Source organism: Protopterus annectens, chromosome 10.part0 (assembly GCF_019279795.1).
Source record: "Protopterus annectens isolate FY-2018-M chromosome 10.part0, PAN1.0, whole genome shotgun sequence".
Lineage (NCBI taxonomy): Eukaryota > Metazoa > Chordata > Ceratodontiformes > Protopteridae > Protopterus > Protopterus annectens.
This window is the reverse complement of record NC_056744.1, coordinates 704,694,317-704,720,901: the sequence shown is the minus strand read 5'-3', so window position 1 is coordinate 704,720,901 and position 26,585 is coordinate 704,694,317. Positions and strand designations below refer to the sequence as shown.

General features: G+C 40.4%; 1 protein-coding gene across 1 annotated transcript in view; it reads left to right on the top strand.

Annotated features, from left to right (window-relative positions):
* The window catches only part of LOC122814195 (cytochrome P450 2J2), a 441,925-nt gene that overhangs the window by 59,064 nt on the left and 356,276 nt on the right, over positions 1-26,585 (top strand). The window contains exon 2 of the mRNA XM_044086801.1: positions 9,218-9,380. Coding sequence (XP_043942736.1) covers positions 9,218-9,380 — 163 coding nt within the window. The remainder of the gene's footprint in view (positions 1-9,217; positions 9,381-26,585) is intronic.

Here is a 26,585-nt window from a genome sequence, read left to right as displayed (position 1 = left end):
TGATGCTAGTCACAGGGTGTGTTTGTCCTTTGACACACATTGTAACTGGAGTTTGCCATGTCATATGTCATGGTTAGTATACTGTGCCTCCATCTACCTCTGACATAACAGTGATACCCAGGGTTAGCCTACCATCTCCCATACACTCATCAGGATTCCTCTTGAGGGGTGTCGATATGTGGCTCTCTGGCTGACCTGTACCAGGAGTTTACTGAAGAGTGGGGGTGCCTTCTGTGTTATGGATCATTCTGTACAGCTTGTCCTATGTATGTCAGTGCTGGGGTTCAGGTCTCTCATGTGCATAGCTCACTGCCATTCAGATTGTACAAGGTGCAACATGTTCATTCATTCCAGGTTGGACATGGCTTCATACATCAGGCACAGCTTTCCTGTAGCTGGGAAGGATGGTGGTGTGTGGGGCTGCAGTTTGTTTACTCAGGCAACACATGGCATCTGTTCATGCTCTTTGCTACCCCTGGTGGGGTACTGTTGTGGACTTTCCAGTTGATGGAGGTGTCTGCTGCAGTATATCCCACAGGGGCTATTGTAGTCAGTTGTGACGCTGATGGAGGATGGCATCAGAGCCACAGTGAGTTCCCCTTATCTACATCTGCCAACCTTCATGTTTGGGTGGGTATATGGTACATGTTTCTGCGAACACTACAGCCACATGTTTGTCCAGTGCAGGATATTTATCACCTTTTGTACCCAGGTCTCACATTACATGTTAGGTACCTCATGGGTTAACACCTGTGTGGTAATTTGTGGGCACTTACTGTATATCCACGGTGGTTGTCTATACACAGTTCTGCAATTAGCTTGCTGACATGGCTATGGCTACAGTTGTCTGTTTGTAGGTGGCCCTTTTGTGGGTTGCTTGTGTCAGCTGGGGTCGGATATGGTGGACTGTTTGTACTCCTCTGCATACATGTTCAGTCACAGTCCTTCCATGTTGGCCTATACCTATGGGACATATATACAGAACGGGGTGGGGGGCCAAGACCAGGCCTTGTGGGATGCCACTCATATCTGCTTTGTAGTCTGACATGGATGCGGCATGTCTGACCATGTCAGTTCTGTCCTTGGTCTGGTTTGCAACCCCTCTACTGACATAGGGGTATATATTTAAGCTGCTGAACATATCCATACTGAACTCGTACGGTATTGTCTAGAAGCATGTGCATGGTCCAGCTACGCTGTGTGGACCACATTGCCCTCATCAATGACCTTAATGACTGCTTCAAATGGGTCAGACATGTTTAGGAGCAGGTTCTGCAATTACAACAGCCACACTGTGTAGGGTCCAGTATCAGTAGGTCCACAATAGCCTTCTGTCTGCAGTACATACTGATCCTTTCCATAGCTGTGCAGAACAAGCTTGTCAGGATCCTGGGGTGGTAGTTTGGAGTATCCATTCAGGCAACACCTTTGTTGTGATGGACCACTGTTGTTGTACACTGCTCTTTGGGTACATATCCTGTGGTAAGGCTGACATTGGGCAGTAGTGTGATTTGGCATTCCATTATGATTGGAGTCCATGTTGGCCTCAGCACAGGACACCATCACATACCTTTGCTGCTGTGTGTTCTGCTTTGCAGATGATGACTGTTACCTCAGCATCTGCAACGTCAGTGGACCATCAGTCTGCTGGGATAGGTATTTTGCACTCGGGGGGGGGGAGTTTGCACTGCACCTGACAGGTTGTATGTTAGCAATATGTGTGTGTGTTTGGTATGTTGTTTGTAATATCTGTGTGATTCGGAGCATATCTGTGGATGCCCAACATGGTTCCTACCATCAGTTGGGTAAGCCTTGTGATTATCCTTAGTGTCCTGTACGTTTTGTATCTTCATAGGTTCATGGGTTCATACTAGGCTATACACCCTAGGCCATTAGTAAGCCTAGCCAGAGTGTGTGTGTCTTTCGCCACCCCTTGCTATGTTCAATTATGGCCATTTATGAAGTTCTTCACTGTGCCTCTGTCTGGTCGTGACACAGTGAGGACCCCCAGTATACATGTACAGTCATCCATCCACTTGGCAATATTCCTGTTGAGGGGTGTCAGTGAGGGGCTCTGCCTACCATGGATTGGGATCCTGTTTCTGGGTGTGGGGAGCCTCTGGATTATGTATCTGTCCCTCCAGCACATCTTATTTCATTATGTGTTGAGGCTGACATCTGTGACTCTCACAGCTCCAATGGCTTTGATTTCCTGTGGTGTAGCATGTCCATTACTCCTGTGTTGGACATGGCCTTGTACAACAGACATACAATGCCTCTGTGTAGGCAGTGTGTGACTACAGTCAGCTGGGGTGTCTACAGCCAGGCAGCATATGACATATATTTCACACCCTTTATCCTGTTGGTGGGGAAACTGTGAGGTCTTCCGATGTCATGTAAGGTACATCCCATATGAGTCATTGTACTAGATTATGGGTCTGATAAGGGAACAGTACAGCGGCACAGTGACCTCTGTTGATGTTGATGTGAATCCTTTCATGATACGGTGTCCAGTATCGACAATCTTCATAGCCACATTGGCATTGTGGGTGTCATATGACAGATTAATGTCGACCTGTGTCCCTAGGCCCCTGATTACTCCTTGCATACATAATGGTTTGACACCTATGTGGTAATTTATGTGTACCTTGTCTGGTATTTGGTGGGACATTCATACTGTCCAGTGTCTTCAGATGTCTGGGTGGAGTTTTTGTGTGTGAGAGTGTGGTCTGTCGCATGCTACAGACTGTACAGCAGTTTTGACTACAGTTATGTGCACATGGGTGGTCTCCACTGCTTTGTGCATTGTCAGTTACCTGGCAATATGGGTGTCTGTGCTGCATATGGATACTCCCCCTCCTTTGATGTTTTGGTGCAGGTGTTGGGGCCATAACACATGATATGTGGTATAACCTAGTAGTGCTGGTGTGCTATCACTAGGGTTGCAGCAGGCTTCTGTCACTGCACAGACATCAATGTTCTCCATAATGGGAAGTGCCTCAGGGGCATGCATATTGCAGTTTACACATCTGGCATTGGTCAGCATTACCCTTATGTTTCCTACCACTTATGTTTTCTAGGGTGGTGGGTAGTCTTTTTGGCCTTGCCTACATACGGCTCTATGGAGGCGGCAAAGGCCTTATCCAGTATCCAGACGCACGGGTAACAGCTGCAAGCCATCCCTGGAACAGCAGCATGGCTTGTCATGCTTGACATCTCAAGCAGACACACATTAGACCCTCTTGGACTGACAGCTGTAACTGTGCCAGCTGTTAAACATGAGCATTCTGTGTTTGCACTGTGGCATCATTCTTGGCGAGGGTTGGATGCTGCACACAGCCAGTGTCATACCGCCCTGGGGTACATACTCAGAGGGACCATCCATGTCTCTTTTGATGTTGACCAGGGAGGTACATCTCAGGTAATTCACACCAGCATGGACATTGAGTACATCATATTTCTGCTTGCTTTGGGGTGACCTGCGTACTTGTGTTATGTGGCATTTTGTGGCAGCCTACAGGCAGCTTACTCTACCCTTTCCCTTGTTCAGTCTGGTGAGTGGGACAGCAGTGTGTCTGCCTATACAGACACCTATTACGACTGTATCAGGCATGTTGTTTCTCCTTCTGGCCTGTGACTGTTTGGCACACCAGCTTTGCGTACTATTCGTTGCATGTGCTATGTTTGAAGGCTGTGGTTGCTTGTGATCAGCTTTGGAGGCTTCTGTTGGTGTGGTGTGTTTGTAATTAAGGCCTCCGGGAATATTTGTCTGTGTTTATGTGTTTGGTTTACAGTTGTGGTAGGTCTATGTGGGACTGGGTTTGTGGTGTATGTGGTTACCTTCTCCTCCTGACTAGTTTTGACAGTACTGAGTTGGTGGAGCTCAACCTCTGGTTTGGATACATGGATGCATCTATCACATATATTTGTATTTATTGGGGGGTGTTGTGGTTGTCTGTGTACTTGGGACTGGTGTCACATTGCCTCTGGATTCACAGATTCTACTTGTTGTGGCTGGACTTAGTGGATTGTATGTGTGGACATATGTTATTGCCATACTACTGGTCAATGATTACTTCCCTTTTTATGTTTGCTCTATCATGTGGTAGCTTCCTCATTCTCTTGCATGGTTTGGTAATGGCTGGAGGCCAGCATGCCAGATGCCTGCGTGTATGGCATTGTGTGTTGTTGTTATTTGTGATTGCATACTCCAAGCATTCCTGGCTGTGTTCATGGAATGCCTGTATAACATGATCTGTGGTGTGTCCCATATTCTGCACTTGCACAGGGACTTTTGTGGATTCAACATCGGTTTTGAGGGCTGCAACCTATGCTTTACACATGTTTTTCACTGTGGTATTCTGGCCAGGGACTGGGGTCAGGATGTGTATATCCAGTGTGATTACTCTATGGTCTGGTCTTACCAGTGAGGGGTACACTTCTCATCTTGCCATCCAGTACACATGTTGCTGATTATCACATCTAGTATGCTTACCCCTCTTGTGGGAGTGGTACATTGTTCCTGGGCATTTTGGTTTATGGAATCTGGGTAATTTTCTCCTACTGTGTTGGTGCTAGTATAATGCTCCCGGTGTATGTCTGGGTATTTTCAGTCAAGCAATATAATGTGGTTTGGGGGGGCTTGATATATTCATGTATTCCGACATAGGCCAGGTGCAGTTCCTGGTATTAGGACAGTAGTCTGCAGCAGGCTATATACTGGGAGGTGGTTCTAGCCATTGGTATTTGACTATGGTAATCCATGCTGCTTCTTGTTGTGGTACCAAGATGGGGGTGTGGTTATCCTTGCCATTTCTTGCTAGTCACCCTCCTTTTGTAGCTTGTTCCATGTTTTGCAGCTGTACAGCACAGTATGAGGTGTGACCTGGTAGTGTTAGGGTGCTGATGTGAGCCTTGACCCAGTATTCTATTACAGGACTGGTATCTACATTCTCCATACTGTGCGCATTTACACTGCACACATCTTGCTGTTTATACATCTGTCATTGGGTAGCATTACATCTAGGTTCCTATCCCTTGTAGAACCTATGAAGGTGGGTTTGTGTTTTGAGACTTACCTATTCAGGGCATGCTGTGGGTACTGACAGCCTTTGCCAGTATCCATGGGGCATGGCATGATAGGTGCACGCCACCCCTAGCAGGTGGTGCATCATGTCAAGCTCCGCATGTCTTCCCAGGCTGAAACACATTTGCTCCCCTTTGACTAACTGCATTACTTCAGCCAGTTATTGCACTTGATCATCCCATCGTCATTTTGTGGCTTCATGCTTGGTGAGGGTGGATGTTAGTCAGGGTGCTCAGGTGTGCATATAGTACATGGTGTTACATTACTTAACACATAGCATTCATGCCTCAGGTGGTGCTGCAGGGCTGCCTCTGTCTGATGCGCATATTACACTTCCCTGTACATGTTTGTGAGCAGGTCATGTCATTTTAGGCATCCATGTTATTATTTGAGTGAGTCAGAGGGGGTATCATTCCCAGGGTTCCTACTGAGCCAGTGTATGTGCTATGCGTTGCCTCTTTGCCAGGGCATACTGGGCACGCCTCCTTCTGCCTACTGGGGCAGGCTCAGGTTGTTCCTCCTCCGAGTCACGCTCTGCCTGTGATGGCCTTGGCAATGGTGGGGGGGCTGTTTGGCCCGGCCCTATGCTGGTCCTGCTGCAGCTGTTTTCACAAGATCATATTATGTAGCATAGCACATACCATGGCAATTTGGGTACATGTAGTTGGTGTGTACTGCAAGGCTCCACCAGATGTATCCAGACTCTGGAACCGTGACTTGAGCAGCCCAAACACATGCTGTATTACATTACGTGTTTGTGCGTGCGCCTCATTATAGCGTTCCTGTTCAGGTGTGTGTGCGTTTCTGATGGGTGTCATCAGCCACGGCTTCAGTGCATAACCTGCATCCCCCACTAGGTGTCCGTGTGGGATGTCCCCATTGGCAAATGTCTGGTACAGCTGCGTCAAATGCCAGATGTGGGAATCGTGTTTTATACAGTGCAGCCCGTTTGCGCGGGGCTGCGCTGGGTTTAAACATCGGTTTAAACAATTATTATTTTGGCATTGGGTTATATTGCCAATGGCCACATATTTGGCCACTGGCATGCTGCCTGAGTCATATCAACCTTTTTTTGGAGCTGACATGGCTCCGTTGTGGAATTTGCAGAAACGTACTCAGTTGTCAACTGAGTACATTTCTGCAGCTAAAACGTCTCTTACATGGACTGGTTTCTGCTTTGTGGATCGCTAATATACCTAATTTGCATACCTTTCGGATGCAAGTGAGGTATTTAGCATGTCCACGCCCAGTCCGTGTAAGAGACGTTTTAGCTGGTCTCTTACATGGAGTTTAGGGCTGTTCCTGGATCGCGAGGCTTGCATGGAGTGTTGCACGTCTCTTACACTCCGTGCAAGCCTTCATGAATCCTGCCCAATGTGTTTGTTACACTTCTAATCTGTGTAGTGTGCACACCCCCATCCCCCTCCCAGCTTATTTTAATTAGGAATTGTACTTGCAGCAGTTTCTGATTCCACTGTACTTAGAATACTAAACTCCCTTAAGCTGCTTTTCTTTATAAGCTGTAAATGTACCCTTACATACCTTGCTACTTTTCACCCAGTACTTAACTTGACACTATAACAAGCATCTTAAATAGATTTGCTGCAGTCTTACTGATAGAAAAAAAACTGAGTACTTACCTGCTGGTTCTTGTTCTCTGGGGTGTCATTTATCCCGGTTTTACTATTAGTTTTGATTCTTCTTCTTCCCTGCCCCCCATGACTCTGTTCTGATGCTTTCTCTCATGATGCATTGTTGGCGACTCATCTGACCCTCAAATTTCTGGCCCATTCCATTCTATCTCCCCTGTCAAAAATTCTCGAAAAGTGCATCCACAAACAGCTCCTTGATCATCTTCTCCTTGAAAATCTGCTAACCCCTACACAGCAAGGGTTCTGCCCAAATCACAGTACAGCTACTGTTCTGATATCATTCACTAATTCTATTGCAAATTTTCATGACAACACCAAGCTAATCTCATGTTTGTTTCTCAACCTCTCCAAAGCCTTTGACACTGTTTCCCACTGACTGCTTCTATCCAAACTAGCTACCTTTAATCTCTCCAACAACGCACTTTATTCGTTCTCCAACAGATTTCAGGCAGTTAAATGGCAATCTATCTTTTCTCCCTTCTTACCAGTACAAACTGGGCTATCCCAAGCCTCCATCCTCCAACCCCTATTATTTAATATCTTCACTAATGACCTACACTCTTCCTTCCACTCTCATCTGTCATACAATATGTTGACAATTCCACCATCATCTCCTCCTCTGACAATATCACCACCTTCACATCCTCATCCAAGAGTCTCTGCACTCAGCTGTAAAATTCCAACCAGTTGCTACTTAAATGTAAGAAAACAATACTTCTCCTATTCCACTCTAAATCTGTCCAACATCATAAAGCTATCTTTACTGTCTGCTCCAATAACAACACCATCATCTCTGTGGAACCTCACACCAAATTGCTAGGAGCAATGACCAACTAAAGTTTGACCTCCATATTCAGCAGTGCATTAAAAAGACACATAAAAAGCTAGGCCTGCTATATAGGCATAAAAAATTACTTGCAGATTTCTCTAGGCTATCTCTTACATAAGCATTCCTACTCCCCACGCTTCTTTACATTGCCCCTATTCTCAGTAATATGCAATACAATCGTCAAAACTGGAACTCACCTATAATAAAATTGCAAAATTTGCCTCTAACCAACTCTACCACTCTCACACTGCATAGCCTTGAAAAACTTGCAGTGCCTGGAATTTCATCATCAAATCCTACTACCTCAGCTTCTCATACCTCATTCTATCTTACATGAACCCTCCTCCTGTCCCTCTCTCTCTACCCTCATCCAGCCCCATAATCCTAACCGTGCTCTCCATAGCTCCCAACAGCATCTTCTGCAAGTCTATGCACCCAACAAAAAACATTGTTAAACTCCTCTACAGCTACTCAGTGGCAAATGCTTAACATAAACTACCACTAAGTGTTAGACAGATGTCTAACCCCAACTCTTTCAAAACAATACTAAAGGAAACTCTGAGTATATCATGGGCATGCTGATGCTATGACTCAACTAAGTCCACCTCTCCTCCTATAATACTATTGCAGCAACCTTTTCTCCTTCATCTCTCTGCCTCTAATTCTAATAAAGTCTACTAGTAGTCAGTAGTTCCTACAGCTTCCACAGCTGTAGTCTTGGAAATTTGCTCTTGCCCTGGGCTTATCTCCTGTTTATATATTTGCTTATCTATATTTTCTGGATTCTGTTTACTACTGTATGAAACTTTGTTCTATATTATGTTTTCAATTTAATGACCATTTTCTAGCATGTTGTTTCAACATACATCTAATATATATTGTAATTATTGCAATTTTAGTTATAACTCTGTCATGTGATTACTTTTGTTACTTGTATTTTTTGGAGATTTTTTCCTCAGGCCTCCACTGAAAAAGGGCTGCTGCCCAGTCAGACTAACCAGCTCAACAAATGTCAAATAAATAAATAAATAAAAATATATACAAACATTGATTTTTCGTAGTCTTTTTTCTGTAATGTTAATTCATACTCGGCTTTTATGGTGTCAAATTACATTTTCTATCTCTTATCTCCCCATTTCAGTGCTCTTAACCTTACTTCCAGCTTTATTTCACCTCCATTTATTCACAAACCTTGTCTATTTTATGATACATCCTGTGTTTTTCACAAACCAAGACGTATTCTTTCTAAGCTTATTGCCTGTATACTGCTATCATATTTTCACAGTTTGTAATAACATCACTTTAGGCATGTTCCTTGCTGACACTATCAACAACCATAGCATTATCCATATAAATCATGAAAAAATAAAAATAAAAATTGAAAAAACAGCGGTCACTTTAAGAAGAGATATCAGAGGGGATACTGATCAAGAAATGTACAGAAAAGAAATGTGAAATACTTCTTTACAAACTTTAGCGCGATGGAATATAGATAGTATTTGGTTTTGTATCAGCTGAAACATGTTGTTTGTGAATTTGTTCAGCAAATAGCTGAAATGCAGATGAACTCATGATATACACAAGTAATTAAAAAGTATCAAAAAGATTACTGTAGAGTAAAAACTAATGACTACACTCTTCATTCTTCAGCTTTCTAAGACGTACGGAGAAATTTATAGCCTACGACTTTCAAGTACTAGAGTTGTGGTATTATGTGGGTTAAACATCTTGAAAGAAGCTCTTGTGAATCAAGCTGACATATTTTCTGATCGTGCAAAATTGCCACTGCTTTTTGAGCTCTTTAAAGGCCAAGGTACTGTTTTTAAGATTTAATTATAATAAAGATATTCAATAATACTGAACATGAAAATAACTTATTGTTTTACTAATGTGACATTTAGTGTGCAAGAGATGCAGTTATGTCCTGATTTTGCCACATAACTGGTGATATTGAAGAAGCCCCTGGATTAAATTTGGGATTACAGCTTTTTTCACTTTGTTCTCATGCAAGCTTTGGAATGTTACTGAATAAAGATACATTAAATCCTAAAAATAGTACAGAGTTTGATAACCATTCAGAAATAAAATGATGTGGCTGTGAATATGCTGTTAATCTTAGGATACTATAAAGGTTTCTAATGAATACAAAAGAAAAGGAAATAGGCATTTCAATGACAATGAGGTAGCTGTGCTCCTCACCTAATAATTCATATGGCTTAGTTAAAGTTGTATCACCATACACAGCAGTGGCTGAGTTCTGCCATAACAATTGGTAAAAGTTCTGCCATAACAATGGATAATCTCAAAGATCTAGTTAAATAACAGTGCTCTTATTTAGGAAGTTCTGACAGAAAAAAAATGTATTAGAATCTTGCACAGAAAATGAATAAATAAAAATTACCTTATTGGTGAGAGCAAAGTCTTCATTTTTTCTTGGCAATGTAGTGTGTTAAGTTCTATAAACCACTATAGAACAAGTCTTTATTGTTATGTTTTTTTATGGGGGGGGGGTCCATGCCGGTGGGGCCATGTTCTGCTGCACACTGTTTCTGCTTCTTGTCTGCAACTGTGTCTTGTACAACCTCCATGGACTGGATCCTCAGCATACTAATGGAGCAAGAGATCATTAGTGGTGATGAGGCAGGGAGGAAAGGAAGCCACAATGCCATTCACATTGACATGGGCTATACTATGAGCTCTAATAATATTTCTCCTCTGAAGCAGCTTTAAGCAGTTTGTCTGAAGAAGTTCTTTCATTGGGATAAACGAAAGCGCTTACTGTATTTTTTAACAAATCAGTGTTTGATTATTTCTAGCTATCCCATTTTTTTTGCAGTGTTTTGCATTTTTCAAGTTTGTCGAAAAGGAGAGAGAACCACAATTACCTATCTCAGAAGGGACTCACCACAGTGATCTTCGGGGGCTTCATAAGTTCATAGGTAGGTACTAGACTATCGTCCCAAGGTCCTAAGTAAGCCTAGCCAACAAGGTTCCCTGGCTTATGCCACCCAAGAAAGTTAATTTCCTGTGCCCCTGTTGAGCAGAGTCACAGAAGTGATCCCTGGGGTGTATTTCCTATTTCCCATCCACTCATCAAGATTTTTCTTGAAGAGTGCTAATGAGGAACTTTGCTTGACATAGATGGGTAGCTTGTTCCAGAGTATAGGAAGTCTCTGGGACAGAAATCTTATATCTCCAGCATGTCCTGTTTATTGTGGTGACAAAGTTTAGGTTCCTAGGGATTGGGATTTCTTAAGGTGTAGCATGTCCAACAGCTCTGGGTTTAACATAGCTTTATACGTTAGACAGAGATCTCCTCAGAGTAGGCGATATGCTACAGAGTAAAGCTGGAGTTTTTTGAGACGGTCAGTGTAGGGCATCTGTTTGAGGCCAGTAATCCTCTTTTTTTTGGTACTTCTGTGGCCTTTCCAGCTGCTGCAGATGTCTTGTGAGGTAGATTCCAAAAGGGGCATTGTACTCTATAATGGGTCTAATGATTGCTGAGTAGAGGGGAACAATGACCTCTTTTTTCCTGGATGAGAACCCTTTTGTGATGAAGTGTGCTACATAGAAGGATTTCCTGACTACTGTGGCAATGTGATTATCAAAGGACTGTCCACCTGGGTCCCAAGGTCTCTTATCACACATTTGGCATTAAGTAGACTGCCATTTATGTGGTAGTTCATGGGTACAAAGTTTTTACCAAAGGGGATGACACTGCACTTTTTGGCATTGAGCTTGAGGCCATGCCTCTGACACCAGGCATCTGTCTCAGTGAGGCCCTTCTGTAGGATGTCCACATCATTTGGGGACTCGACTATGGCTCCTAGTTTGCAGTCATCTGCAAACTTCATTAGCCAGAAGGCTTCTGTGTTAGCCTGTATTCAGAGAAGTAGATACCAAACAGGAGAGGTCCCAGGACTGAACCATGTGGTACTCCAATTGTCACTGGTTTGAAGTCAGATTTGGAGTCTGCAACTTTTACAGTGTGGGTTCTGTCGGTGAGCCAGTTGGCAACTCATCTTGTGATGTAGGGATTTATACCTAGTTTAGTGAGTTTAGCTATAATTCCAGAATGGGGGATGGTGTTGAAAGCCTTGGTGAGGTCAAGATAGGCTGTGTGAACCACCTTACCCTCGTCTATGGATTTGGTGACTGCCTCAAAGAAGTCAATCAAGTTCAGAAGGCATGATCTGTCCTTCCCAAACCCGAACTGGCTGGGGTCCAGAGTTTGGAAGTTACCAATGTCTTTGTTTATGAGTTCCATGATGCTACGTTCCATGGCCTTGCAGACCAGGATCGTCAGGCTAATAGGGCAATAGTTTTCAGGATCAGTGGTGGCTCCTCCTTTGTGGAGTGGGATAATTGTTGCTGTGTGCCATTCAGTGGGCACAAAGCCTGACGTGAAACTATGATTGAACATGGTGCTTAGGTGGGGAGCCAGTTCGTTCTGAAATTCATATAAAACACAGCCTGGGATGTTGTCCGGTCCCATGGATGCTGTGTTTTTGGTTTTAGAGGGTGCAGCTTATACCTGCATAGATGTGATTACAGGGATTCTGCATTCTTCCTGTATAGATATGGGCCCTTTAGGGGGTGAGAGGGGGGTAAAGTTAGCACTGAACCTATCTGCCAGGATGTTGGCAATATCATTTGGTTCTGTAATTTTCATGCTGTTGTGCTGTAACTCAGAGCAGGTCTGGGTATTGCCATTGAGATTCTTGACATAGCTATAGAATGCTTTGAGGTTGCCCTTAGAATCAGTGGCGATTTTGTTTTCGTAGCTAGCTTTGGAGGCTCTTATAAGGCATCTTACCTTCTTACTGAGGCTGACCAGGCAGCTCCTCCACACATGGGATTTTACTCTCTTTTGCAACAGTTTCTTCCTTCTGTTGTAGAGTTTGTTTATGGCAGGGGACCACTAGATTGACTTCCTTTTTTTGGAGGATAGCGTCTTGGTTCTATTTGGGATAGCATGATACATGCACTCGTGTAAGTGCTTATAGAGTGCATTTGTGTAGGATTCAGCTGTCATAACTGTATTGTCCATCTGCATGGGTGTTTGCCACTTCTGTCTTAAGAATCATGAAGTTGGCTTTGGAAAATTTTTTTACCATGGTTTCCTTAATGGTGGGTGGGGGAGGGATGCGGATATCTAGGCTGATTAGCTTATGGTCGGATCTGACCAATGAGGAGTTGATTTCAGGTGTGGAACACTGGTCACTCATGTTAGTAATGACTAGGTCTAGGATATTGTTGCCCCTGGTGGGGGTGTGGATATGTTGATACAGGGCATTGGAATTTATAAATTCCAGAATTCCTTCTGAATCTTCAGAAGTACCCTGGATATTAGAGGAAAGGCAAACAGGAACATTCCTGTCCAAAGAAAAGAAAAGCCATCTGTCTTTCAGACCTTCTTTCACAGAGTCCTGGAATAGATATTTGCTAGTTGATGAAAAATGTCTGCTTGAGGTTTCATTAGTGAGGGTCTGCCCTGGTCCTGCTCAGTTTGCCACACAATTTTGCTCCGACAGAATGTAGGATGTCTGTTGAGTAAGATAGTACTGTAAATCTATATCCCAAGCTAGCATGGCTAGTCTGCAAAGGGGGTATGATCTGGTTCCCCCTTACTTGTTGATGCACCACATCACTGTGGTATTGTCTGTAACCACTTAAAGAGATCCGAGGGACAATAGATGGTTTAGGGAATTGAGTGCCCTGATTAGGGCAAGCATCACTTTGGTATTTATGTGCTTATATTTGTCCTTGGTGTTCCACAATCCCAGCATTTTATCTCTCCTAAAACTGCTCCCCAAGCAATGTCCGAAGCATGTGTGTTGACTGACTGCTTTGGCCCAGGGAGGAAGAAGGGGAGACCTTGATTTAAAGATATCTGTTGTCTCCACCAATTTATTTCTCTTCTGATAAATCCCAGTACTGGGAACTGAAAAGATAGAGGATGTTGATGCTGGGACCAAAGAGATTTCAGATATCACTGTATCTTCCTCATGTGGAGTCTTGCAAGAAGTTTCCTGAGAATCACAGATGCTATGAGACCTACAGTCCTGAAGTATTCTCTCACAGAGACTGAAGTCTGAGTAGAAAAACTTAGAAATCATTCCAAGTAATGATCTATTTTTCCTTTGAAAGAAAATTTCTATCAACTGAGGTGTCTAGTTGACATTCCAGAAACACAATCTTGTGTGACGGAGTCAAGAAAGACTTTTGAATGTTCTCAATCCCAACTTTTGCAAGAGATCTCTCACCAGGAGAGAGATTCCTGACATTTTGAAATAGACTCTGCAAAGATAAACAAGTCATCTAAATATGGAACAATGTGGATATCCTGTAGCCTGCAATGAGCCATAACTGGAGATACACACTTTGTGAACACTCTTGGTGCAGTGAGTAGTCCAAAGAATAAGGTAAAGAACTGATAATGTTGTCCAGACATAGAAAATCTTTAGAAACACCTGAAGTATAGATGAATAGGAATGTGATGATAAGCATTTTTTAAGTCTAGTGTTACCAGGAAACTTGAATGTGGAAGAAGAAGCAACAAGTTGTGAAGTGACACCATTTTGAATTTGGGCACTATCACAAACACATTTAGGAAAGAAAGATCCAGAATTGGTCTCCAAGCTTTTTCTTTCTTTGGGACTAGGAACACCCTTGAATAAAACTCCTTCTCCACCTGGAAAGGAGGGACTGGCTATATCACTTGTTGGGAGAGTGTGATGAAGAACAGGTGTTAAGCAAAATAGTCTGATCTGCAGGATGAGGAATGGCCCTCTAGAAAGAAAGACTTTCCTCCCACTGCCTTCTGTAACCCTGATGAATGATTTTCAGAACCCATTTTATCTGAAACAATCTGTTGCCAAAGAGTAAAATGGAGATTCAGATATTATGGAAGAGAAAGAGGGCCAGGGTGGGAGGGGGTGTCAATGTCTCTTGAATAGTCATTCAATTTTTTTGCAGTGTCCTTGGCCTTGGGAGGTTAGAGACTTCTTTTTGGAATCTCCATGCCACTTCTTCTTAAACGTCTGCTTACCTGAATTATTTTGAGACTGTTTATTCTGTTTTTTGCTGAAACTGAATGAGGAGAAAGAAAATACATTGGACAATTTGTGAAAGGACACCTGAAAAATCTTAGATTCCATAGATCAGCTTGTCCCTTTCATCACACTTTTTGATCACCTCTGCTGCAGAGGTACCAAACGCTAAATCTCTATCCAAGGGAGAATTTGAAATCTCATATTTAACATCATCTGAAAGGTTCTGAGAATGCAGCCAAGCAAGCCTCCTTAAAACCATACCAGTGGCAATAGCCCTGGAACACTTATCAAGAGACTCACACACACTCACTGCAAACAATGAGCAATGACCTGTGCACTGTAGAAGAAACTAAGTTATCTAAAGCAGATGTTTCTTCACAAGAAGAAACTGTAGATAAAACATTCCTCAGACTTTCACAATATGTCAGAATAAATATTACTATATGAGCCTGACAATTTAAAATTCTGAAATTCAAAGTTGTAGAAGTACACATTTTTTTTCAAATGCCTATCAATAATGTTCCTGTCCTAATTAGGAAAAATAGGATTGGGATTAACTAAGTGCTTAACAGCAAATGAGTCAACTAAGGCTATAGCTGCTGGTCAGGTTTGGGAATAGTGTATGAAAATTAAAAGACTGAGGAACTTTATACAGCTCATCTGCCTTTTAGGGACAGCTGGCTAACTATCAGGAAAACTGCAGGCAGGAAGACGCACATCATCTAAAGCAGACAGGATGAGAGGAATGGGTGTGGGTTATGGAAATTCTTTCTGTAATACCTCAGTGTTCTTCCACTGAAAACACTGGGACATTCTAGCTATAGTCTCAGAGAAAGAGAAATCCCCCACAGGAATAATCAGAAACTAAGCTCTCCTCTGAGACTGAATCAGAAATCTGAGAGCAAAACCCTAAATCCATCCCTGCAGCTTCTTGTTCAGCTTCAGAATCTTGAATCTCTTCAGGAAGAGGCATCCCTCTTTCTTTTACCAAAAACTGCTTTACAAGAAGGATCAACACCCTGAATTTAACCTTGAGCCAGTCCCAGTAAATTACTCCTATTCAAAGAATTTTTTTTGTCAGGGAAAATTGGGGCAAACTGTGTTACTAGTTACAGCTGCTGCTTCTCCTGGGATCGAAACAGCATTTGGATACAACAGGGGAAACCTTCCCTGTTCTCTCGCCTTGGACCGACAAGTAGGTGCTACACCAGAAGGATATGGGGTAAAAGATGAGTGGTCTGATGTACAACAAATTGCCTCAGCAGAGTCACCAACCTACTGCTGAGGCAAATTGATAGCCTGCTGTGCTGGCAAAAGCTGTTTGCTTAACTTTTTCTTTATGTGTCTGGAAGAAAGACTGACCATGGGAATGAAAATCTATTTCATGGTCAAGCTGAAAATTGTGGCAATATCCTGAGGAAAACAGCAACAATCCCAGTAAAACTACCAGTCCACAGAAGTTACTTTTTTACAGAAAAAAAGCATGGTAAAAAGCATTTTCAATGAATATGGCAAGCTCACAACCTTACAATAAATACAATTTCTCCACAAAAAATAGTTTACAAGTTAGATAACACTACTTTTAAACTGACAGAAATGAGTGCTTCATTTAAAAGTCTCGCAACAATCTGTTAAAACACAACACTCATAGTTTTAAAATATCTTTCCTGAGGAGGAAAGCAATAAAACAGCAATAAAAAATAAGAAAATGAAAGTTTTTTTTCCCCAGAGGGAACTTATCTGCCAGCTAAGCAAACCACAAGATAAGTGTCCACCCTCAAAAGCCTCACAGGAGTGTACTCTTTAGCATCATTAAAGTTCTGAAGGGCTTTCTGCCCAAACCTGTCTTCTAGTCAGCTCAGTTGGAGCTTTCTAGTATGCTTGCAAATGTAATAAGCACTGAAAATGCTGTGATTAATAAGACTAATAGTGATGAAGAGCATTCCTTTGTAACAACCGATACAGGAGATATTGTTGAAATTGCAGTTAAAAATTCTTCAGGTCTGATCAGAAAAATATATTCTTGTAATTGGAGATTCTATTATTAGAAGAACTGATGCTTACATTTACAGAGAAGATAATGAACCTTGAATAGTGTTATACATACTACTGTTAGTAGAGAACTTGCAGCCCTCTTAGCATGGTTTTTACAGATGTTAGGATGTATTTTTCACAGTTTACATATACAGGAGAGTAATATCACCATAAATGAGAATATTTTTCAGGTAAATACCTACATGAAAAAATGTCCCATATTAAAAAAATGGAAATGTGTAGAGCATCTAAGCCTAATTTTGGGCACGTGTGTTCAGACAGGATGGCATGGACTTGTCAAGCTCAGGGAGGAGAATTTCTGCAGCACATATTTTACAATATTTGACAAACACAAGGCAGGATTTTTGCCAGGATGAAAATTTAGCAGTTCACATATAGCAACATATGGAACATCTCTGATTATTAATACTAGCAGTATTAATAATAAAGTTTTTTTTAATTGGAAAATATGCTACATTCCTACAAGATTGATGTTGTTATTGCTTGTGAAACACGGTTAAAGAACAATGACTGAGAACCAGTTCTATCAGGGTATAAATGTTTTCACTGTAACAGACATTCTAACAAAAAATCATGTAGATGTGTTATGATAGGGATTAAAGATAGTTATGAGACCTGTGATTACCACATGTTCTTTGAAAACACCAATAATATAGACTGTGTAACTATGAGAATAAAGACAAACCTGGAACACGTAACATTTGTTGGAGTGTGAGACCACCAAAGGCAAGTGCTGATAAATTCGAGGAATTCATAAATTTTTTGCATGAAACACAAGAGGGAAGAATAATAGTGGCTGGGGACTTAAATTTACCAGAAACAGAATGGAGTAATATTGGTTCAACAACATTAGTAAGGAAATTATTGACAACATATGTTCAGGTGCAACATTTGCTTTAAATTGTAAAAAGACCTACCAGGGAAAAGAACATAGTAGACAGTGTGCTCCTAAAGAAATTAAATGCTACTTCATGTCAAGTTTTACCACTGTTGTTGTGCAGTGATCATGGAGTTATAAAGGTTAATTTGTTGCTAGATAATTCTGCCAAACTGAAATCTAAAAAAATGCACAAATGGTTAATTACAGGTTATATGGAAGCAAAACAGTCACTATGTAAAACTAATTGGAATAATTCAGTGGAAAAACTACAGAAATAATGTTTTGAAAGAGAAATTGTTTGAATGCAAAAATTCAAAAAAAGGAGGATATATTTCCATAAGAACAAGATACTTGATTAAGGTGAAAGACAAAAAAATCTAAGAAATGGAAAAGAGGTCAAACTACAATTTTGAATTAAACAATCTGGACAAACAAATTAAGAATAGTGAGACAAGATCAAGAAAAACTTGAAGAAAATTTATATAAAGATATTGAGCATAACAGGAAACCATTTTGTAGATACATAAGATGTGGAAGGAGTAAAGGCATACACATTGCTAAGCTGTGTGTAGATTCTAAAATGTATTCGCAGACACTACAGATTATAAATATACTTACAAAATTGCATTCTAAACCATTTGGCTTCACAAAGGGGATGATAACTTGTTTTAGTGACAACCAGGTTACCTCAGATTAGATTATATTGTAAAAGAACAATGCAAACTGGATCTAAACCAACCATATAAAGTAGAAAGAATTAGTAATTATGACCTGAGAACACTTCAGCAAGGACTTATCATACCATTATATCTATTACTTACTAGGTTGTATAAATATGGGGACATTCCTCAAAACTGGAGACATGCACTTATTAAACATGTCTTTAAGGGAAAGGGGAGTAGAAAAAACACAGAATCATACAGAGCCGTAGGTCTATTTTCTGTTGTGGAAAAATACTGGAGAAGGTAATATTGAATAGGTTATTACCAAATAATAATGAGCTGTTTAAAAAATATCTGTGCAGCTATAGTGATAGCTGAGTAGAGCAAGCAGTGCCCAGTCATATTCAGAATAAGACAAACTCGAAAGGCAAGTCACCCTGGTGGAATCACAATATCAGTCGCTTATACAGCAAAAGAAATCAATCTTAGCCAAGTGTATGAAGAACAAAGCCACACACACACGGTAAAAGCCTCCTGACCAATCTAAGCAGGTAGTTAAGAGGGCTGATTAATACTTCAAAGGCTAAATATGAAGAAAAAATAGCTTCTCAGGCAAGGGACATCCACACAGCTTTCGACAGCTATGTCTGTAGCCGCAAAGGAAATACACAACAATGCACAGAACTTATTTTTATTTATTTATTTTTATTTATTTTACATTTGTTGACCAGGTTAGTCTGGCTGGGCATGAACCCTTTTTCAGCAGAGACCCGAGGAGAAAAGCTCCAATAGAGTACAAAAATAATAATAACATTTAAGTATAGAGATTATACAGCATGGTGTAGCAAATAAAGTAAGCAATAAAAAGATTTACACAAACTATTTACAGTAAATTACTTTACAATCATAGCAGTGATAAAAAACAGCCTTTTTACTTATTCTAAATGGCATCACACACACTGAACTGGAGGCCATTGCCAAACTGTTGGCTGACAGCTTCATTTCAAACCCCCCCCCCACTTACCCCGATAGTCCAGAGGAAATACCACATAACACAATCCCCCAACCATTAGTAGAGAACAGGTCATTAATGTATTTTTCAAGGCCAAAATACACTGCATCAATGGGCTCTGATAACATTCTGGGATGTTTAATAAATAACATGAAACATGACCTCTCTGGCCCACTTGAATCAGTTTTCAACTGGAGCCTTCAGTTATGTTTTGTGCCCAAGGAATGGAAGATGGCTATAGCCATTCCTCTGTACAAAGGAGGTCCAACCACTGATCTGGGTAACTATAGGCCTATAAGTCTTACCAGTCTGATATATAAGGCCACAAAAAGAATCATCAAGGACATAATAAATGGGGACACAGGTAACCTGCAAATGCTGGACCCATCACAGTTTGGCCTTGTTAAAGGAAGGTCATGCCTATTAAATATGGTGGACTTTTTTGAGATGGTCGCCAAACCATTGGATGAAGGGAAGACACTGCACACAGCTTATTTTGACCAAGCCAATGCTTTTGATACAATACCGCACTCATGCATTATAGACAAGCTCACTAATTTAGGTATAAACCATTTTATGACCCACTGGATAGAAAACTGGCTCACTGATAGCACCCAACAGGTCAAAATAGGTAAGCTCACCTCCACCAAGAGACCAGTCACTAGACAAGTCCACCAAGGCTCAGTACTGGGCCCACTCCTTATTAGCATCTATTTCTCTGTAATGGAAGCAAATGCTGAGGGTTTATGGCTGACTAAATTTGCAGATGATTGCAAGCTGGGGTTTATAATCAACTCCCCTGCAGACACTGCATTCTTCAAAAAGGTCTGTCTCTAAGAAATGGTGCCAAAGACATGGCCTTAAACTCAATGCTAACAAATGCATAATTGTAGCATTTGGGAAATCAACCATCCCAGCTAATTACCATGTTGATAATACACACCTAAGAGTCAATCCAGTTGTCAGGGATCTGGGTATGCAATAGACAGTAGCCCTACTTTTGACCACTACATGGCTACAGTGGTGAAGAAATCTTTTTACATTGCACAACTTATAAGTAAGGGTATGACATCGAGGACCACAGATGTCATTATCCCACTCTATTCCACCCTTATCAGACCAATCATAGAGTACAATTCTCCCTTTGGTATGTATCTGACCAGGCATATGCAGCAAATAGAGCTACCTCAAAGGTTCCTTACAAATAGAATACAAGGCATAACAAAACTGCCTTATGCAGAACTCCTTAAAGACATTTCCCTCTACTCAGTCTCCTATAGATTGTCGAGGGGTGATCTATGTCTGGTTTACAAGGCATCCACAACCCCCACACTTATGAATCTCCTACATATTTGCAAGTCAAACAGTACCAAAAATACAAGGTCTAGAGACCTGAATTATGTCTGTGACTTAAACAGAACTTGCAGAAGAGACAGATATTTGTCCCAGGCACTGCCCCTCCTATGGAACAGGCTTCCTATCCATGTTAAGCTGAGTTTGTCTATTACCAAATTTAAGTACAACCTAGACAAGTGTCCCTTATGGACAAAGGTAGCTTATAAATGCCTGACCTCAATGTCATATTTGGATGCAGGATATCATTAATCTTTCAGGAAAATATGGCTAGGTTTAGAAAGGCCCCCTGGGTCATTAGCCTAGAAACAGTCTATGAATCTATGAATCTATATGTGGAAAATAGATGTATTGCCACATGTAACATAATGTTCTATAACATTATAATAAATACTAATGAAAAATTGTGCTGTGATGTAATTTATATAGATTTAACTTCAGCATTTAACAGGGTCATACATGAAATACTGATCAATAAATTAGAATGACTAAGTATTGATGCACTCTTGATAAGATGGATGGCTGCATGGCTTATAAATAGAATATGACAAGTATCATGCAGCAACTGGACAGGTGAAAATCTTAGTTACAGTCATGCTGTCCCACAGGGTTCTATCCTAGGTCCTTACTTGTTTAGGTTGTATATTTCAGATCTGTTTTTTTCATCTGGGGTGTTCTACAGTGCATGCAGATGACTTGAAATTGGGTAAACTGATTACGTGTTACAGATAAGGCATGTCTGCAAAAGAACTTGATTACACTGATTATTTGGGCACAGGAGAATAATATGCTGATAAATACATCATAAACTAGGCATATGAAATTTGGGAGACATAAACTGAAAGGTGAATATTTAGTGTATCACACAGTGATTTAAAGTGCAGATTCATTTAAGGACCTGGGTATGTGGGTAGATCCAGCTTTGAGTTATTCTAATCATACCAACCAAATGGTTAATTATAGTTATACAACTATAGGTTATATAAAATATGTATAAAGTATAGGAAATCAGAAATGATGAACTCATCGTTTGTTAGTTACATTAGACCCAAACTTAAGTATGGAATAACAATATGGAAACCTTATAAAAAAACAAGCATGAGTAAACTACAAAGAATGCATAGGAAATATACCAACAGGATCCATGGATGTGTAAATTAAAGTTATTATGAAAGACTAAAATATCTGTACTTGTACAGTATATCACATAGATATTTAAGAGAAGACATTATTCTGGTATATAGGGCATTTATCTATGGGAATGTTTGGGGTTATCAAAAATAGTAGAGAATCACTAGAAACCTAAGTAGAAGATTCTATAGAAATAAGAAGTGTACTAACTGGTCTCTGAGAGAGCAGCTGATGCATGGAACAGACTACCAAATTATATTAAAGCAAACGCTAGTGTACATACTTTTATGAACAGCCTGGACACTTATTATAGGAACAACTGTCCTGGTATATTGGCAGGCTAGAAAGGCATTAACGCTCATGCTTGAAATGTTTGTACGTATGTATGTATGTATGCAGTTGTTCAGGGGAGCATCTTCCCACTTTGTAAATATTGAACTAAACAGTCATTTTACAGAGCCACCACATTCTTATTCCTGTGTTTCAAACATAACAAGGACACAAACACAGCTCTTTCTTATTTCATTTGCATGCTGCTTTACCATTTCTTAATTTCTCATTCTCTACCTCCACAGTATTTTCCTTTTTTCATCTTCTATCTACAAATAAAATCCATATTCCAAACCATCAAGTCTAGGTGTACTAACCCTGTTAATATTTCTCGTAACATCATCAAATTCCTTGTTAAACTGCCCATTTTAATCAGTTGTCTGCATATTTGTATAACACAGCCTATTTTATCACCTATTTATGAAGTATACTGCAGTTTAAGTATCCTATCACAATAATATTCATTAATAACAAAAGTTCTGCCATGTCACGGCAAAGAGCTAAACCAAAATAAAAATGTAGATCTATTATTTGTTAAGCACTTTCCTTCATTTTATTACATAACTTCATCAGAACAACAAAACCATTGTAAATCACTCCATTTAAATACCCTAACAATTCCCATTACTAATTCAATTATCCAGTCACTTTGTGAAACAGATTTAAAGACATCCTACTTATATATTATTATATCCATTTAATAAAAGGACTCAAAAAACTTACAAAATACTTTAGTAAAAGCCTTTACAAAAATCATATAAATTATATAAGTACATCAAATGCTGAAAACACACACACAGACATGCACACAGACACGCACACAAGCACAGAGGCACAGAGGCACAGAAGCACACAGACACACACACACACAGAAAATACAAGACATTAAACACTGATGAATAGTTTGCTAAAATTATAGTTATAATTGCAATTACAACTTCCCTGATCTCAATCGCAGAGTGATATTAATCAAAACTTTGTCATTAATACCAGGGTGCTGGGTGGCATTCAGCTTGACCTGCCATACAATTTCCCTTTTTTTCCAAAAGTACTTCCCAATATCTACCCCTAATGTCTTGCAGAACCCTTTCCAATACAAAATATATTCTTTTTTAAATCCCTACATTCTATATTATGTTTATAAAGGGCATTTCTAATATATTTTTTCTTTATAGCATATAAATGCCCATAAATCCTTTGCTTCAATGCCCACTCAGTTTTTCCAGTGTAAAACATATCATATGTCAGGCATTGTACTAAATAAACCACCCCCTCAGGGTTATAACAGCTGTGGGTATGAAGCAACAGAAATATTAATGCCCTCATAAATATATCGACATTGGGAACATACCCCACACTTGGACATCCTATCCTTTCCATTAAATGTAGTGCCATTCCCTTCAAATATATTTTTCAAATTCCTACGTCTCTTATATACAAGCTTAGGGTGATCTCCAAACTAACTAATCAATCCAAAATATTCAAACACACCATCCAAATTCTTACCAATAATGCCCTACAACCAGGAATTCATACCATTATACATCAAGGCCACTGCCAAACGTAAATCAGCTCCACTTTCCTTTTTTCTTTCTCCAACTTCACAAAAATCTCCACTTAAAATAGGCTTTAACTGCCTCTGCCTTTCCTTCACCAACTGAAGTTGAAAAAATAACTGGAGTCCTTTATTCTGGAATTTTCCTGCAACAAAACCTGCAAGACTTGTTGTACTCTTTGACCTTCATATGGATCTCTACACATAACAGCAATTTATTATATTTCCTGCTCTATCCAAAAATAAATGGATACCCCAGGATAATAGAATATTTTCTGGCTTTAATTGCCAGAACTATGGCAAAGATGTATTAAGTCCTGACTATGGGCCAGCTGACCTAAGTTTGAGTAGGGTCTCAGACATCGGAGGTAGTGATAAGGAGAGAATGGGCACACACAACCTGGGGGGCATCCCTTCTATCATGTCTCACAGGTGACTCCTGGCAGATGAATGGATGCAATGAGGGCACTGTCCATAGGGTGAAAGGGACACTGGCTGAGCTGCTGCTGAGACATGGTGATATGCTTGCATCTCCGATTGAACAGCTGGTTCTGGACACATGAGCAAATACAAAGGGAAGGAAGGGGATTGCAAAACACTCCTCATCAGCAATGTAATGCTAACTCAGGTGCCTTAATCTCCTCACCAACATCAGGATGGAGTATGTAGAGGAGAGGAAAGAGTCTAATAGACCTGGTAGACAAGAAAAGGTCCTGTGGATAGCCAATTATCACAAAATACTGAAAAAATAGTTTCTGGTCTTTCTGTTCAAGAAAAGCAATAGCTTCCACATGGAACTCAATTAAGCAATAGCTTCCACACAGAACTCAATTATTCTTCCAAGAGAGAGAGAGAGAGATGACTGACACAAAGTAATAAATGAGACATATGTTACATAGAGGTATTTCTTTCCTACTTCCTTATGCAGTCCCTTACACCATAAAACTGATGCAAGTAGCCAAGCACTGACTAAAGCTTCGTTATTTGCTAGAAAGTGGAGAAATGTATTAGTTAATACCTTCATGGTAAGTTCTTATCATATGATGGCTTCCTAACAGTAAAACTAAATGTGTTTTATTTATTTTATTTTATTTTATTTATTGTAACGATACATGCATTTGATTATCAGTAGTAATAATTAAGAAGTAAAAATTCTTAAAATGACTTTGACATGGACATACGTTTCATGCTTTCTCAGTCCCTTGTTTCCGTCATACCCTTCGGTGTTAAAATATTTAAAGAAGTTAGATAAACCTAAAACAAAATAACCTCTTCAAATTCTAAGCCACAAAGCACAATCAAAAGATAGGTTGCAACCGTGGTGCTGGTTTGCAACACAGTGTATGTTAGGTGGATATGGTATCAGTTGAGATCCGAAAGGTAAACAACATCCAAACTTTCTACAGCTTATGAAACAAACAAGGGTCTATATTAGAACACTGAACATTCAAAATGTTGAGTGTTCTAATATCAAACCCTATTAATCGAAAATGTAAAACATCGAACATTCAGAACAGCAAATTTTTTCCTAGGGAAAAAATTTGCTGTTCCAAAACACATACACACAACACAAGCACACCAAACAAACAGCAATCCACACACATACACCTAAACTCTTACACCTAACCCTACACTAAACTATACATACACCACTAACTATCCACTTAACTTAACCCAAACCCTAACCCTAAGGTCCGTCACTATCGCACAGTCACCTCACCCACACCCTAACCCTAACTCATCAACCCTGCGCTAACCCTCACGTCCACACAATCGCACACTTACCTGACCCGTGCCCTAACCCTAACTCACCTAACCCACCCTAACCCTCACGTCCACACAATCACACACTTACCTAAACCCAACCCTTAACTTTCCACCACAGCTCTGAAAATACCGAAGCAACACAAATGGACAACCGAATTCTTTCCCTAGGAAAAAAATTGTTTTTCTGTTTCTTCAATATTTTCAGTGTTCGCTGAAAACGGGACGATATTAAAACACTCAAAGTTTTAAACGTTCGGTGTTCAAATATAAACCCAACAAACAACTACCACATATATGCTCCAGTAAATACTGCAGCTACTTAAATATATCTTCTTGGGGAGGTTCTAAGACAGGAGGTGGTTATCTTATTGTAAATGTTTTGTTAAGGTGAAATTAATGCAGCAACAGGTAGCCTATCTCTCTCTCCCTCTCCCTATTTATTAAGTTAAATGTGGAGCCTGGATTTGTGCTGTTGCTCTACTCTAGCTGTATAAGAAAAAAACAAATTGTGATACACCAGATTCAGATATGTAGAACAGGACACATAGACCAGACTTAGATATGAAAAATATATTATACACAGACCAGACTCAGATATACAGAAAAGGACACATAGATCTGACTCACATATGCATAATAGGACACATAGACCAGACTTAGATATGAAAAATTGAACACAGACTAGACTCAGATATGCAGAACAGGACACATAGACTAGACTCAGATATGCAGAACAGGACACATAGACCAGACTCAGATATGCAGAACAGGACACATAGACCAGACTCAGATATGCAGAACAGGACACATAGACCAGACTCAGATATGCAGAACAGGACACATAGACTAGACTCAGATATGCAGAACAGGACACATAGACCAGTCTCAGATATGCAGAACAGGACACATACACCAGACTCAGATATGCAGAACAGGACACATAGACCAGACTCAGATATGCAGAACAGGACACATAGACCAGACTCAAATATGCAGAACAGGACACATAGACTAGACTCAGATATGCAGAACAGGACACATAGACTAGACTCAGATATGCAGAACAGGACACATAGACTAGACTCAGCTATGCAGAACAGGACACCTAGACCAGACTCAGATATGCAGAACAGGACATTTAGACCACACTCACATATCAAAAATAGGAAACACAGACCAGATGCAGATATACAGAAAAGGAGACATAGACCAGAAGCA